At 38.2% G+C, this 12,234-nt stretch overlaps 2 protein-coding genes across 2 annotated transcripts; one reads left to right on the forward strand and one right to left on the reverse strand.

Moving 5' to 3' along the window:
• Nucleotides 1–1,321: 1,321 nt before the first annotated feature.
• dapp1 (dual adaptor of phosphotyrosine and 3-phosphoinositides) lies at nt 1,322–9,931 on the forward strand. The gene is made up of 9 exons (XM_079855619.1): nt 1,322–1,542; nt 2,498–2,620; nt 3,428–3,561; nt 3,654–3,784; nt 6,820–6,867; nt 7,056–7,118; nt 7,209–7,294; nt 8,471–8,558; nt 8,758–9,931. Exons 1-9 carry the CDS (start codon nt 1,484–1,486, stop codon nt 8,779–8,781), a joined length of 756 nt encoding a protein of 251 aa, XP_079711745.1. The 5' UTR covers nt 1,322–1,483; the 3' UTR covers nt 8,782–9,931.
• lamtor3 (late endosomal/lysosomal adaptor, MAPK and MTOR activator 3) lies at nt 9,903–11,354 on the reverse strand. The gene is made up of 7 exons (XM_079855620.1): nt 11,270–11,354; nt 11,061–11,106; nt 10,949–10,983; nt 10,797–10,855; nt 10,580–10,713; nt 10,326–10,389; nt 9,903–10,219 (listed from the first exon to the last, which is right to left on the reverse strand). The coding sequence occupies exons 2-7, from the start codon at nt 11,073–11,075 to the stop codon at nt 10,146–10,148; spliced, it is 381 nt and encodes a 126-aa protein (XP_079711746.1). The 5' UTR covers nt 11,076–11,106; nt 11,270–11,354; the 3' UTR covers nt 9,903–10,145.
• Between the last annotated feature and the right edge of the window lie 880 nt (nt 11,355–12,234).

The raw sequence follows: 12,234 nt of genomic DNA on the forward strand, positions 1-12,234 counted from the left end.
ACGAGTCATGCATAAGTCTTTCAAGTGATGACGTGACTGATTTCCACAGTAATGACTCAATGCCACAGTAATGGCCACATAAAGTGAAAAGTTTCTTATCGAATAGGACAGACACCTCATGACAAGACAAAACATAGGCTATCTTTAAAAATGAAATCAGATAGCAGAAATAATGAGAAGTAGAAGTACTGTGGTTTGTTAAAATATCCTTCTTATCAGTTTATCGAAAAAGAACGATTTTTTTGTTCTCCTGCACTCAGAAAATATTTAAGCCTTTTTTCAAGATTTCCATCCAATTGAATTGAACAATCTTTACATATTATTCATAATATTATGAATTTTAAATGAGTAAAAAAAAAACAAAAAAACTAGAGCTTCTGTTTCACCTCTGTTTTCTAAAAATAAATAAAAATAAATTAGATTATACATTTCAACTATAAAATAATAAATGAATGTCAATTTATTTAATGAATTTGAATATAATTACTAAAGGTTAAAGCTCGCCCACTTCATCTGAATCCCACTTTATCTAACACATTTAAGTAACCAAAGTAGGCCATCAATATTTAAACACCTTACAAGAAAACTAAAAAACAAACAAAACAGGAACTGTCACAATAATATTTGTTTACAATTAGTGAACAAGTGCGACCTTATAATTTCGAGAATAAAATCTTTTATCAGAGGGTTTTCTACTTTTAACCATCAAGGTGTCCTCATTTGAGTTGTGGACTGGGCACACCCACCAATGTCATATTGCATCAACCAAAACTATTTCATAATTTAATGAAATAGTGTCTCTTTCATTAAAGACCAGTGTCGTGCTCTGAATGTGTAAACCCATTGATCACAGTACAATCAAGCGTAAACGGCCCACTAGATAGCACACGTACGTCTGCAAGATGTCTGTCAAAGATCACTTCATCTGGAAAGCATCTGCTCTGATAGACATCTTTAAGATGTCAGTTTAACATACATTCTAAATCATTACATCTTAAAGACATCTTCTAAACGTCTATTTGACATCTGACAGGAAACGTCCTATAGACGTATTGCAGATGAGCAAACACTCTTAAAAATACGTCTTCCAGATGTAAACACGCACATCAAATAGATGTCTCCGTAATGTACGTGTGCTAATATGTGCCTACCTAATTATATTAATTGTCGAGTGAGTTTTGTCGCTAGTTAAGTTGCCTCGTCACTCGCGTCTACATGGTTGAAATGTGGCCAGTCGAATAAGAGAACAAGTGCACATAATGGTTCTATAAATTTTGACATTGATTTAAATGGTGGGCGGATCTACTTGACTTCCCTGCCTGACGCTTTCGGTTCTAGCGCAAGAGCAGCTCTACACGAGAAACTGTTACTTCGAGCTGATCTGAGATTATTTAGTAAATGACTGAGTCTGAATGACTGACTGACTGACTGACAGCGACCACACTGAAAATCTGCTCCAGTCACATCAGATCATCATCAGACCATGAGTGTCAGTTCAACACGGAGCAGCGGGGAAGAACTCGACGAGCTGGAGTCAGTTAGGTGAGCTCAAACAACTCTCTGTTTTATAATCTACTTGGATCTTTCTAAACGCATACACCACTCATGAAATAACAATACTCTACAGGCAGTGTACACGAATGAGCTCAGTTATTTTAACTCCCCTTAATGACGGTTGTACACGTATTTTATCCTTATTCTTTTATGGTTCTTGAGCTAAACTTGTTTCTGTGAAAGTTTCACAGTTTGTCGTGTTATGCTCAAATGTGAGAGTAAAAAATAAAAAAGGGAAGAGCAATAAAACAAGTATATAACTAGCAAACTATTGTTAGTTGTTTATTTGATTTGTACAATTGTTTGTTGTCGAGGTCAGCTGCGTTAGCGAATGAACGAGGAAATACTTCTCCAATTTTATTTCTTTAGTGAATGAAAGGGTTACAGAAACCTGTTCCCTCATTGACTGTCTGTTATATAATTGAACCTATTTTTATGAAGTGTTTTTTTTTTCTTCTTGTTAACGACAACAAAGCAAAATAAATGTAAAACATTATTTTATCCATTGTACATTTAAATTTCACATGATTAATCAAAGGCTTTTTTTCAAACATGTCAGATTTATATTTAACCCCTATTTTAGGACCATTAAGTTTATTTATTTTTTATTCATTATTAGTAATATTTGCTTAAGGACATTATTTTTATGACCAGTAAGCACATTCACCCCAATTCTAATTACAGTAATCCATGCGGATGTTTTACATTTAACTATAATTGAATTGCTAATTGTAATTTAATCTAATTGCTCATTAGATTCTCACTGTAATACAGTGATGATAAATCGTCCTGTCCCTAAATTTTAATATTTTTATGCAAAAGTTTCAGAACCAGCACATCTGGAACAATAGCAAATATGTCAGTGGATGTTGACAGTTGATATTTGACATCACCATACAACATGGCTTTGTGTTTAAGTGCCCCAATTTGTTTCTCTCTGTAGCTGGTATCATTATGATTTGTCCCGGCATGCAGCTGAAGCCCTTCTCCTTTCGAATGGGGTAGATGGGAATTTTTTACTCCGAAACAGCAACAAGGGTCCTGACTGCTTTGCTTTGTCTGTCCGGTAAGAAATATCCATTTGGGACAAAAGTTCAGAAGTATTTGCAGTTGACATACAAGTTGGATATTTTCCTTGTGTGTACTGACTGCAATTTATAGAGAAATCTACCCGCAAAGCTCCCTAAAATTAACCTCATTTATTAACCTCAATTAACCTCAATTAACCCATTGTGTGTAAGTGCTGCTTAATAATTTTTATGTTATTTTTTTTAGGATTCTTTGATAAATAGAAAGTTTTAAATAATAAAGTATAACATAAACTCAAATGAACGTATCTGACCTTTGCTCTGTGCAGCAGTAGACACTCCCCTTTGCTAAAATGAGTTGCAATCCTCTGCCCTCTTATTACTCAAACAATTTAAAAAGTCAAATGATGACCCAACATGACTTTTTGCTACTCCCTTTATTTTTCCATTTCTCTTATTTTCTGTGGGTATTCAGTTTACTTGAAGTTTTTCAGTTCCTTTTTCTTTTTTCAAAGTGTCAGTTGTGAACCACTGTAGTCTTGTGTCTTGCAAAATAAAGGTGCTTACTCCCATTTGAATATATAAATAAAAAACTGATTCACACAAGCTATGAGGCAGTACCCTGCTCACATCACTATGACAGACTGATATGTATAAATGCGTTTAATTCTCAGGTTAATTGACTCTTCATTTATAGTGTGTGACTTTGTAGAAATAATATTCAGCCTATTTCAGTGTGTGATATTGCTTGTATACCCCATTGATTGTAAAATCAAGTAATATTGAGAATTCAGTCACAGTATGGCAGCATTTACTCATTCTCTTTTCCATCAACACTTCTTTAGAGCAAAGGATTCAGTGAAACACTTTCATGTCCGGCGGCAGTTTGGCAGATATTCCTTTGGCTTCAATGAATTCCCTTCCCTTCAGGATTTTTGCAATCACTTTGCCAATCAGCCTCTGCTAGGCAGCGAGACAGGTTAGCTGTTTGCCTTTAATTTACAGTTCACAAACTTTTCAGCACTTCTGCGGCACAGTCACCCTGTTTCCTGTTTCACTCTTGTAACCAAGGAAACCTGATAGTGCTACGGTTCCCGTACCCACGGCAGGTGGAAGAGCCATCTATTTATGAGACTGTGTGTGTGCATACGGCCATGCAGACAGGCCGGCATGAAAATGACCCGGTGCCTAATGTTCCAGCAGTAAGTCAAAATTACATTATACAGACACACATGCACACATGTATTGTATCTAAAGTGCCCCAATTATGCTTTTTTTGGATGTTACCTTTCATGTAGTGTTATATAACTGTTTGTGAATGTAAAAGTTCTACAAAGTTTCAAAGATTAAAGTGCATGATGTATGGAGTTACTGTCTCCCAAAAGAATGAACCGATTCTGAACTGTCTGAAAGGCGTCGTCAGTAATTCTAGCTTTACTTCCTGCTCGAACCTACGTAGGTTTGTAACAAATGTGTAATGCTTATTTTGACCTGCCCTCAAACACTGTAGTTGTAGCTGAGGCCCGGAAGTGTTTGGTTTGCATGTTGAGAAGCAAATCCACTTTGCATGTGTAATCCCTTTGGTCCTACTCACCCCACTCCGAGCGGGACTCGAACCGGCATCTCCGGCATGGGAGGCGGGCACGCTAACAAGGATGCTAAACACCTCAGTCTCTAGTGCGCCTCTTGAGATCAAGGGAGTGAAGTTTACCTGCACAGCTCTCACTAGCTGGCCTCCGTTACACTCAGCCTCCTAAACCTCGCTCCCATCTGGGTCACGGCACCAACGTAGCCCCATCCGGTCCTACTCGCCCCGCTCCGAGTGGGACCATAGACTGTAAAAAAAGATGGACGACGCACCTTCACTCTCTTCCATTGTATAAGTGAAGGCACGCTAACAAGGATGCTAAACACCTCAGTCTCTAGTGCGCCTCTTGAGATCAAGGGAGTGAAGTTTACCTGCACAGCTCTCACTAGCTGGCCTCCGTTACACTCAGCCTCCTAAACCTCGCTCCCATCTGGGTCACGGCACCAACGTAGCCCCATCCGGTCCTACTCGCCCCGCTCCGAGTGGGACCATAGACTGTAAAAAAAGATGGACGACGCACCTTCACTCTCTTCCATTGTATAAGTGAAGCCGCCAGTGTCTCAATATGGCGCTGACATCTTGAGTCTCGAGTCTGCACAGTAGTGACCTGGAGCCTGAGTCATTTTTTAGGTGTGAAATAAACAGTTATGGAATGTAAAAAAATAAAGTTTTAAGCTCCAATCTTCTCCCGAAGATCCTGAAAAAAGTCTGTTGGCGCCTTAGTGACTACTTCATTTAGAGAAGCTGTCAATCTCAGCTGTCAATAATGACATCACATCCCCATTTCATAGCATCAAATAACTAACTAATACCAAACTTATTTAAAGAACGAACCTCCGTTACACGCAGCCCCCTAAACCTCCCTCCCATCTGGGTCACGGCACCAATGTAAGCACTCCAGTCCTACTCGCGGGATTTGAACCGGCATCTCTGGCATGGGAAGATGGCAGGCTAACTAGGATGCTAAAGACAGCAGTCTCAAACGTCATCCGCTAGTGCGCCTCTTGCGGCCAGGGGAGTGAGGTTTAGCTGCACAGCTCTCACTAGCTGGCCTCCGTTACACTCAGCCTCCTAAACCTCGCTCCCATCTGGGTCACGGCACCAATGTAAGCAACTCCAGTCCTACTCGCGGGATTTGAACCGGCATCTCTGGCATGGGAGGATGGCAGGCTAACTAGGATGCTAAAGACAGCAGTCTCAAACGTCATCCGCTAGTGCGCCTCTTGCGGCCAGGGGAGTGAGGTTTAGCTGCACAGCTCTCACTAGCTGGCCTCCGTTACACTCAGCCTCCTAAACCTCGCTCCCATCTGGGTCACGGCACCAACGTAGCCCCATCCGGTCCTACTCGCCCCGCTCCGAGCGGGACCATAGACTGTAAAAAAAGATGGACGACGCACCTTCACTCTCTTCCATTGTATAAGTGAAGCCGCCAGTGTCCCAATATGGCGCTGACATCTTGAGTCTCGAGTCTGCACAGTAGTGACCTGGAGCCTGAGTCATTTTTTAGGTGTGAAATAAACAGTTATGGAATGTAAAAAAATAAAGGTTTAAGCTCCAATCTTCTCCCGAAGATCCTGAAAAAAGTCTGTTGGCGCCTCAGTGACTACTTCATTTAGAGAAGCTGTCAATCTCAGCTGTCAATAATGACGTCACATCCCCATTTCATAGCATCAAATAACTAACTAATACCAAACTTATTTAAAGAACGAACCTCCGTTACACGCAGCCTCCTAAACCCCATCTGGGTCACGTCACCAATGTAAGCACTCCAGTCCTACTCGCGGGATTTGAACCGGCATCTCTGGCATGGGAGGATGGCAGGCTAACTAGGATGCTAAAGACAGCAGTCTCAAACGTCATCCGCTAGTGCACCTCTTGCGGCCAGGGGAGTGAGGTTTAGCTGCACAGCTCTCACTAGCTGGCCTCTGTTACACTCCTTCCCCTAAACCTCACTCCCATCCGGGTCACGGCACCAATGTAAGCCCTCCAGTCCTACTCGCCCCGCTCCGAGTGGGACTCAAACCAGCATCTCCAGCATGGGAGGCACGGATGCAAACAAGGACGTTAAAGACCACAGTCTCTAGAGTCATTCGCTTGTGTGCCTCTTGAGATCAGGAGAGTGAGGTTTACCCGCACAGCTCTCACTAGCTGGCCTCCGTTACACTTGCACTACCAAAGGATGAGGACCCGGGCTGGAATTTATACGATAAAACTGACGGCATCTTTACTGTTCGTGTCACTGTGTTTACAAGTGCTAAGGGAAGCCTTCGGAGCTGAAATTCAGAATGGAAAATTGGACCAATCAGAGCAGAATACGCTCTCAGAAAGGCGGGGTTTAGAGAGACTGAATCCTTTATAGAGCCGTTTCAGGTACTGTGAGAAAAGAGGTGATGCTGCAATGTATATTATCAGAAAATTAAAGTGTTTTTTTTACCTTGGATGCATGTAAACCTATTGTGGGAGACATCCAAAACAAAATTAGAATCCTTTAAAATAGCATAATAGGGGCACTTTAAAAGAGTTAAATGGCGGTTAGCACTAAGGATTGGGTTAAAAATCAATACATACATGCAGTGAGTGGAATTTATCTGTCTTGGTAGTATTGTCTGTGCTCCTGAATCATTGAAAGTCTTTTCATGTTGTTAACAGCTTGGCACAAAAGAAGGTTATCTGGTTAAACAAGGATTGCTTATCAAGGTATGGTTACACAATTTACTATATAAATATATATATATATATATAGATAGATTAATATAAAAAATTTAAACCAATGTTTACAGTAAAACTAATAAAGTAAATTGTGAACTGGTTAAATTGGTTCTAGAGTTAACCTAGACCTAGTTCTGTTGGCTGATGGGATTCCTCTTTATTTATTTTCTGGGCAGAGCTGGAAACAGAGATGGTTCACACTGAATAGATATGAACTTAAATATTTCAAGGACAAAATGGTAGGTCCATGTATTTTTTTGTACAATAAGATTTAGAATCAGATAACCGTTAAAGTTGATTATTTATCTCTCAGAAAACTGTCCCCTCAGTTTGTAGATCCGATACGAACCCTGAATCTGACGGAGTGCTCCGCTGTACAGTTTGATTACAGTCAGGAGAGGGTCAACTGCTTCTGGTGAGAAATTTATGATATGACTGCACTATCTGATTTCCTTTTCTTCCTCTTTTGGGTGTCAGGGATAGGCACAATTCTGAAAATATAGGCTTCCCTTTTGTTTAGTAGAGAATATATAATTTTATACCATTTGGTGGCATATTCTGAAAATGGAATAGAATCCAAAACTCTTTCAGACATTTATAAAAGGGATGTATATATGTTATAATTTTATTGAAGTTTGAATTTACTTCCTTAAATTCTATGACAGAAAAAAGTAATTACAGTTCTACATCCTGTTTGCTGCATTCATTCTAATTCAGGATTTGTAATTTAAAAGGCTTTCTCAGTTCAAGTCTGAATGGTGCCACAACCATGAGTTTACGTGATGAGGGTGGCTACAATTAATGAATGATCTTTACCCAGTTATTAAACTGAACTGAGCTGAATAATGTCATTATTACCTTGTTACATCTGCTTTACAGCAGAATTTGAATCACTTATTTGATAAAGTATGCATCATAATTCTGTTACTTTCCTGTTTATTATTGTGAAGCTGCTTTGAAGCAATCTATTGTATAAAACGCTATAAAAAATAAAGGTGATAAAATATGACTTGAGAAAATAATGTGTTAGTTTAACCATAAAGGCTTCAGGGAAATAAAGAGCAATGCTTAAAATGTTGATGCTAATGGTAGACTGTTAATTTTCTTACAAAAGCAAAGTTTCTGAAGAAAAAATAAGACTTTTTCTGTTGACTAGATGTCCTGTTTGTTTTTACATCTGAAACTTCTGCAAACTGGTCAACCATAAAATTACTGGCTATTTTTGACAACTGAAAATGAGTTATATATCTGCAGCACTACACAGTTCCTGTGCTCACTAAATCAGCATTAGAGAGAATCTGCATGACAAAACTCACATTGTCTGTGTACAGACAAAGATACAATGATAGGGTAAAAGCTAATTACAATTTCATATCAACATCCTAAAATTGTGCATTCAATATCTATTGCATGTAATATTTTCCTACATGTAAGTGAAGCTTGTAATGAGGAAGTGCAGTCAGACACTCCTATACATGGACTTCCTCCTGTCCACATGTTTTCCGATGTATGGAAATTTTATTCTCAATTTCAGCCTTTTACTTCACTATGCAACTCTTTATTAATATTCTTCTACTTTCATTTTTCCTAGTCTGGTGTTCCCCGAGAGGACGTTTTATTTGTGTGCAAAATCCGGTGCTGAGGCAGACGAATGGATTAAGATACTACGATGGAAACTGGTAAGCAGAAGCTAAAATGTTGAAAGAATGAAAGAACAGTCACTATGAATAATCAATGTACGTAATGGTTTAACAGTATAGTCAATTATTTCTTTGTTCCAGTGGAAATTAATCTATCTGACCCTCTGCACCAGTCTAATCATAGATGTATGTCTTTTTGTTGTCCTTATCTCTAATGATGACTACCCTGCATTTCCAGTCACAGGTAAAGAAAGGTCGATGATGTTCAACATGGAGAAGTAGCACTGGAGCAATGTGAGCTGTGTGCAGTTTTATGTTCATTAACTTCATCTGATTTGGCATTATGGTAGATATTGCATGAAGATATAATCTGGCCACTGAATCACACATGCAAGATTTTCCATCTAGGTCAAGTCCCAAGACACCATGCTATCATGCTTTAAAAAGAGTCTGGAGGCGGTGCATTACCAATGTTTGTTTTATAATTGACTGTAGGAAGGGTGTTTTTTTTCGGGTTTTTTTTTCCAAATATTGTGTTCTGTGTGGAACTTTCTTATTCTCCTCCAAGCCGGTGTCTCAAACATACGTACAACACCCCCTTATATGCATGGTTGTGACCATGAAGAAGTAAACATGTAAAATATAATGAAGTTCGTACATTGAAAGACCTTTGGATGTAAGATGCTTTTGGATTATTGCAGAAAACAAGATCTATTACCAACAAAAGTTCTTGCACATTTTCTACATCTTCACAAGTAAAAATGTTATGAATTTTGAAGCCTAAAGACAATCGCCAGAAGTGAAAAGCTAAAAGTAGCCTATATCTTAACTACAAATTCAACGTCACCATCACTATTATGAAAGCAAACTAGTGAATAGATGAGTTTTCCTATTCAGTGCGAGACCGTCGTTTGTGGTCGAAACATTGCAATTTATTAAACTTCTTTGGGAACAGAAATAGCAGTGCGCCAGTTCTTTTGCATTTCAGCTCAGTTTTCTTTTGATCGAGCACCTGCTGAAGTGATATTTGGATGTGCGCATATACTACTCTGAATTCATGTTTAATGTCCTCAACAATCTGTTGTCCCACTGAACCATTTGTTAGCAACCGCTTTTTTCAAGACTAGTAAAAGCTTTTTAGAAAAAAATCACATATACTGATATATTTTATGTCAATGAATAAAACAAACATATCTTACACTTGTGTTCATCACAGAACTCAGGTTTTTGGTCTACAAAAATGCATAATCCCTTCAGCACTCTATAGACCAAAATAAAAGGTATAAAATTATCTTCTAATGCGATGTGTGAACTGACAATGTGTGAACCTATACTTGTACCCATTTTCCTATGGAGAAGCCCCTTCTGTAAAAATGTATCATGTCAATAAATAAAATTTATTTTTGTAAACCAAAGCTTTAGACAAATTTATTAATTAGGAGGAGACAAAAAGGAGCAGGTTACATTCATAAAAGACATACAGCATCAAGACCAGCCAACATTATATATGTACATATGTGTGTGTGTGTGTGTGTGAGCTAGAACATCGAGACATCTGACTGGATGGACGATCGTGACCCTCTTGTCCAAATGTCTGATTCCTGTAGGTACTGAGATGAATAGCAACTAAGCTACTTCCACCACCTGTCTTAGTTCTTCAATCAGAGGGACTAGCTCCTTCTCAAGACTGAAGATTAAACCTAAATATGAAAGAAAAAAATCAGGGAAATTAATCATTGAACTGTTATTGTCATGAGCATACAACCAAATAGGCTCTGTGGCTTTTGTCCTATTGGAGAGACACACCTGTGTTGGCATTACTACTTGCGATGAAACTTATCACTAAGGGTAATCGGTTGAACTGTACAATCTGCCAAGGAAATACATAACAATGAAGTAGTTATAGTTGAGTAAACTTCCAACAAGAGATGACAACAAATATATATTTTTTGTATTCCCATTTTAATATGAAAAAGTGTTAAATGTGGAAGCACGTCATTACAGTCTGTGAAAATGTCCATAAGGAGCAAGTCGTGAGTGTGTGTTTTAATATAAAGTACCTGGTATGTGTTATAGTAACAAATGATGCTCTTGTTTTTGGACAAGCCGAGCTTGCTGCCCTGGTCAGTTGCCAAGGCAAAGGTGGACAGGAACGCTGGCCGCAGTGCATAGTCAGGGGCATTGTCATTGGCAACTAAAGGAGAAAACAAGTAAAATCTCAGGTGGAGCTTCAGCAGACATACAAACAGACATGAAACTCAGAGCTGAGGGTGTTACCTTTGATTACAGGGACTCCATCTCTATCTGTCACCACTATTGCATGGAGTCCTTCAACACTGATGATGGCAGAGAAAAGTAATCATTCATTACAACTCAGAATGCATAATGAAGTACAAAACTGGTCTAAAATCCAAGATAAATCCGTTTACCTTGGCAGTTGTTTATACAAATAACTCCTCAGATTCTGTAAGAATTAAATCAAACGCATTATAACATTTATAAGAAAAGTTGTTGCAGCAAATGCATTACAAACATACTCACATCTGCCATATTCATTAGATTGACTATGTAGCAACCCTGCTGCACCCTGTAGCAAAAAGGACGAAGTGGAAGTTACACTAAATTTTAACAGTATCTTGTGGGCATTTCATTGTCGACAGCAATTTCTAACTAAACATTTCTAAATATAGTAATTATAAATGGAGGAAACATATATTAAAGGCATATGACGCAAAATGTAATGGTATTACCTTCAATTCAAGCCAGTTTTATAAAAAGTTCTTCACTTGTTTATGTGCGATCATCACATGACAGAAAACACAAGGTTTTCCGTGTACGTAATATCCGTTAAAACGTCATGTAAACGGAGAGTGCGTGTACACAAGGCCATCTAGTGGTGGCTGTTGGTTTTGATGTTAGAATAGTGTTTGTCTTCATCCCTTTATGTATACTGTCAATGGATTAGTTAAAATTCAAGTAGCCTAGGTGAAAGTGTATAGTCATTTTATCTCCCCCATTTCAGTCCACATTTAATATAACCTAGCTATCTGTTTATTTGTTTCTTTATTATGCACACACTAATGTGTAAAAGCACTTTGAAAAAAAACAAAAACTGATATATAAAAATATTGCCTTTACATGTAAATCATTTGGCCTTGAATTTTATTTCAAAATGAATAAAATTATATTCTCTGAATATGAATGTAAAAAGGAAAAAACTTCCATCATGGTGTGACTTACAGGTCTTATAATGTGGAATGTTTGCCAAGAAATACTTTTCTTAAAAATAAAGGTTCTTTAATGGCTTCAATGGCTCCATGAATAACCTTTAACACCCACAGAAGCTTTCCATTAGACAAAAAACAGGGTTGTTTAGATAGCCAATTTAAAATGTCCTGCACACTAAGAAAAATGGTTCTTTCAAGACCTTTTCATTAAAAGACTCTTTAGGGAACCCATAAGGTTACGGCATTGCTGTGGGAAAAAAACAAACACACACACAGACACACTATATATAAATCTGTTATAACAATGATGCTTTGCAAACTTGTGATAGGCCACTCAAGGTCCACTTCATCTTAAACAAACTGTTTAATCCGAAAGTGATGCAATAACATTCTTGAAATAACAATAATGCTGCCACTGAAGATGCTTTTTACTTATTTGCACTTATCTACATTGTCCTTGTTTGAACTACTGAATTGTGCTTATCAAT

This window comes from Squalius cephalus (genome assembly GCF_949319135.1).
Source record: "Squalius cephalus genome assembly, chromosome: 21".
NCBI classification, from domain to species: domain Eukaryota; kingdom Metazoa; phylum Chordata; class Actinopteri; order Cypriniformes; family Leuciscidae; genus Squalius; species Squalius cephalus.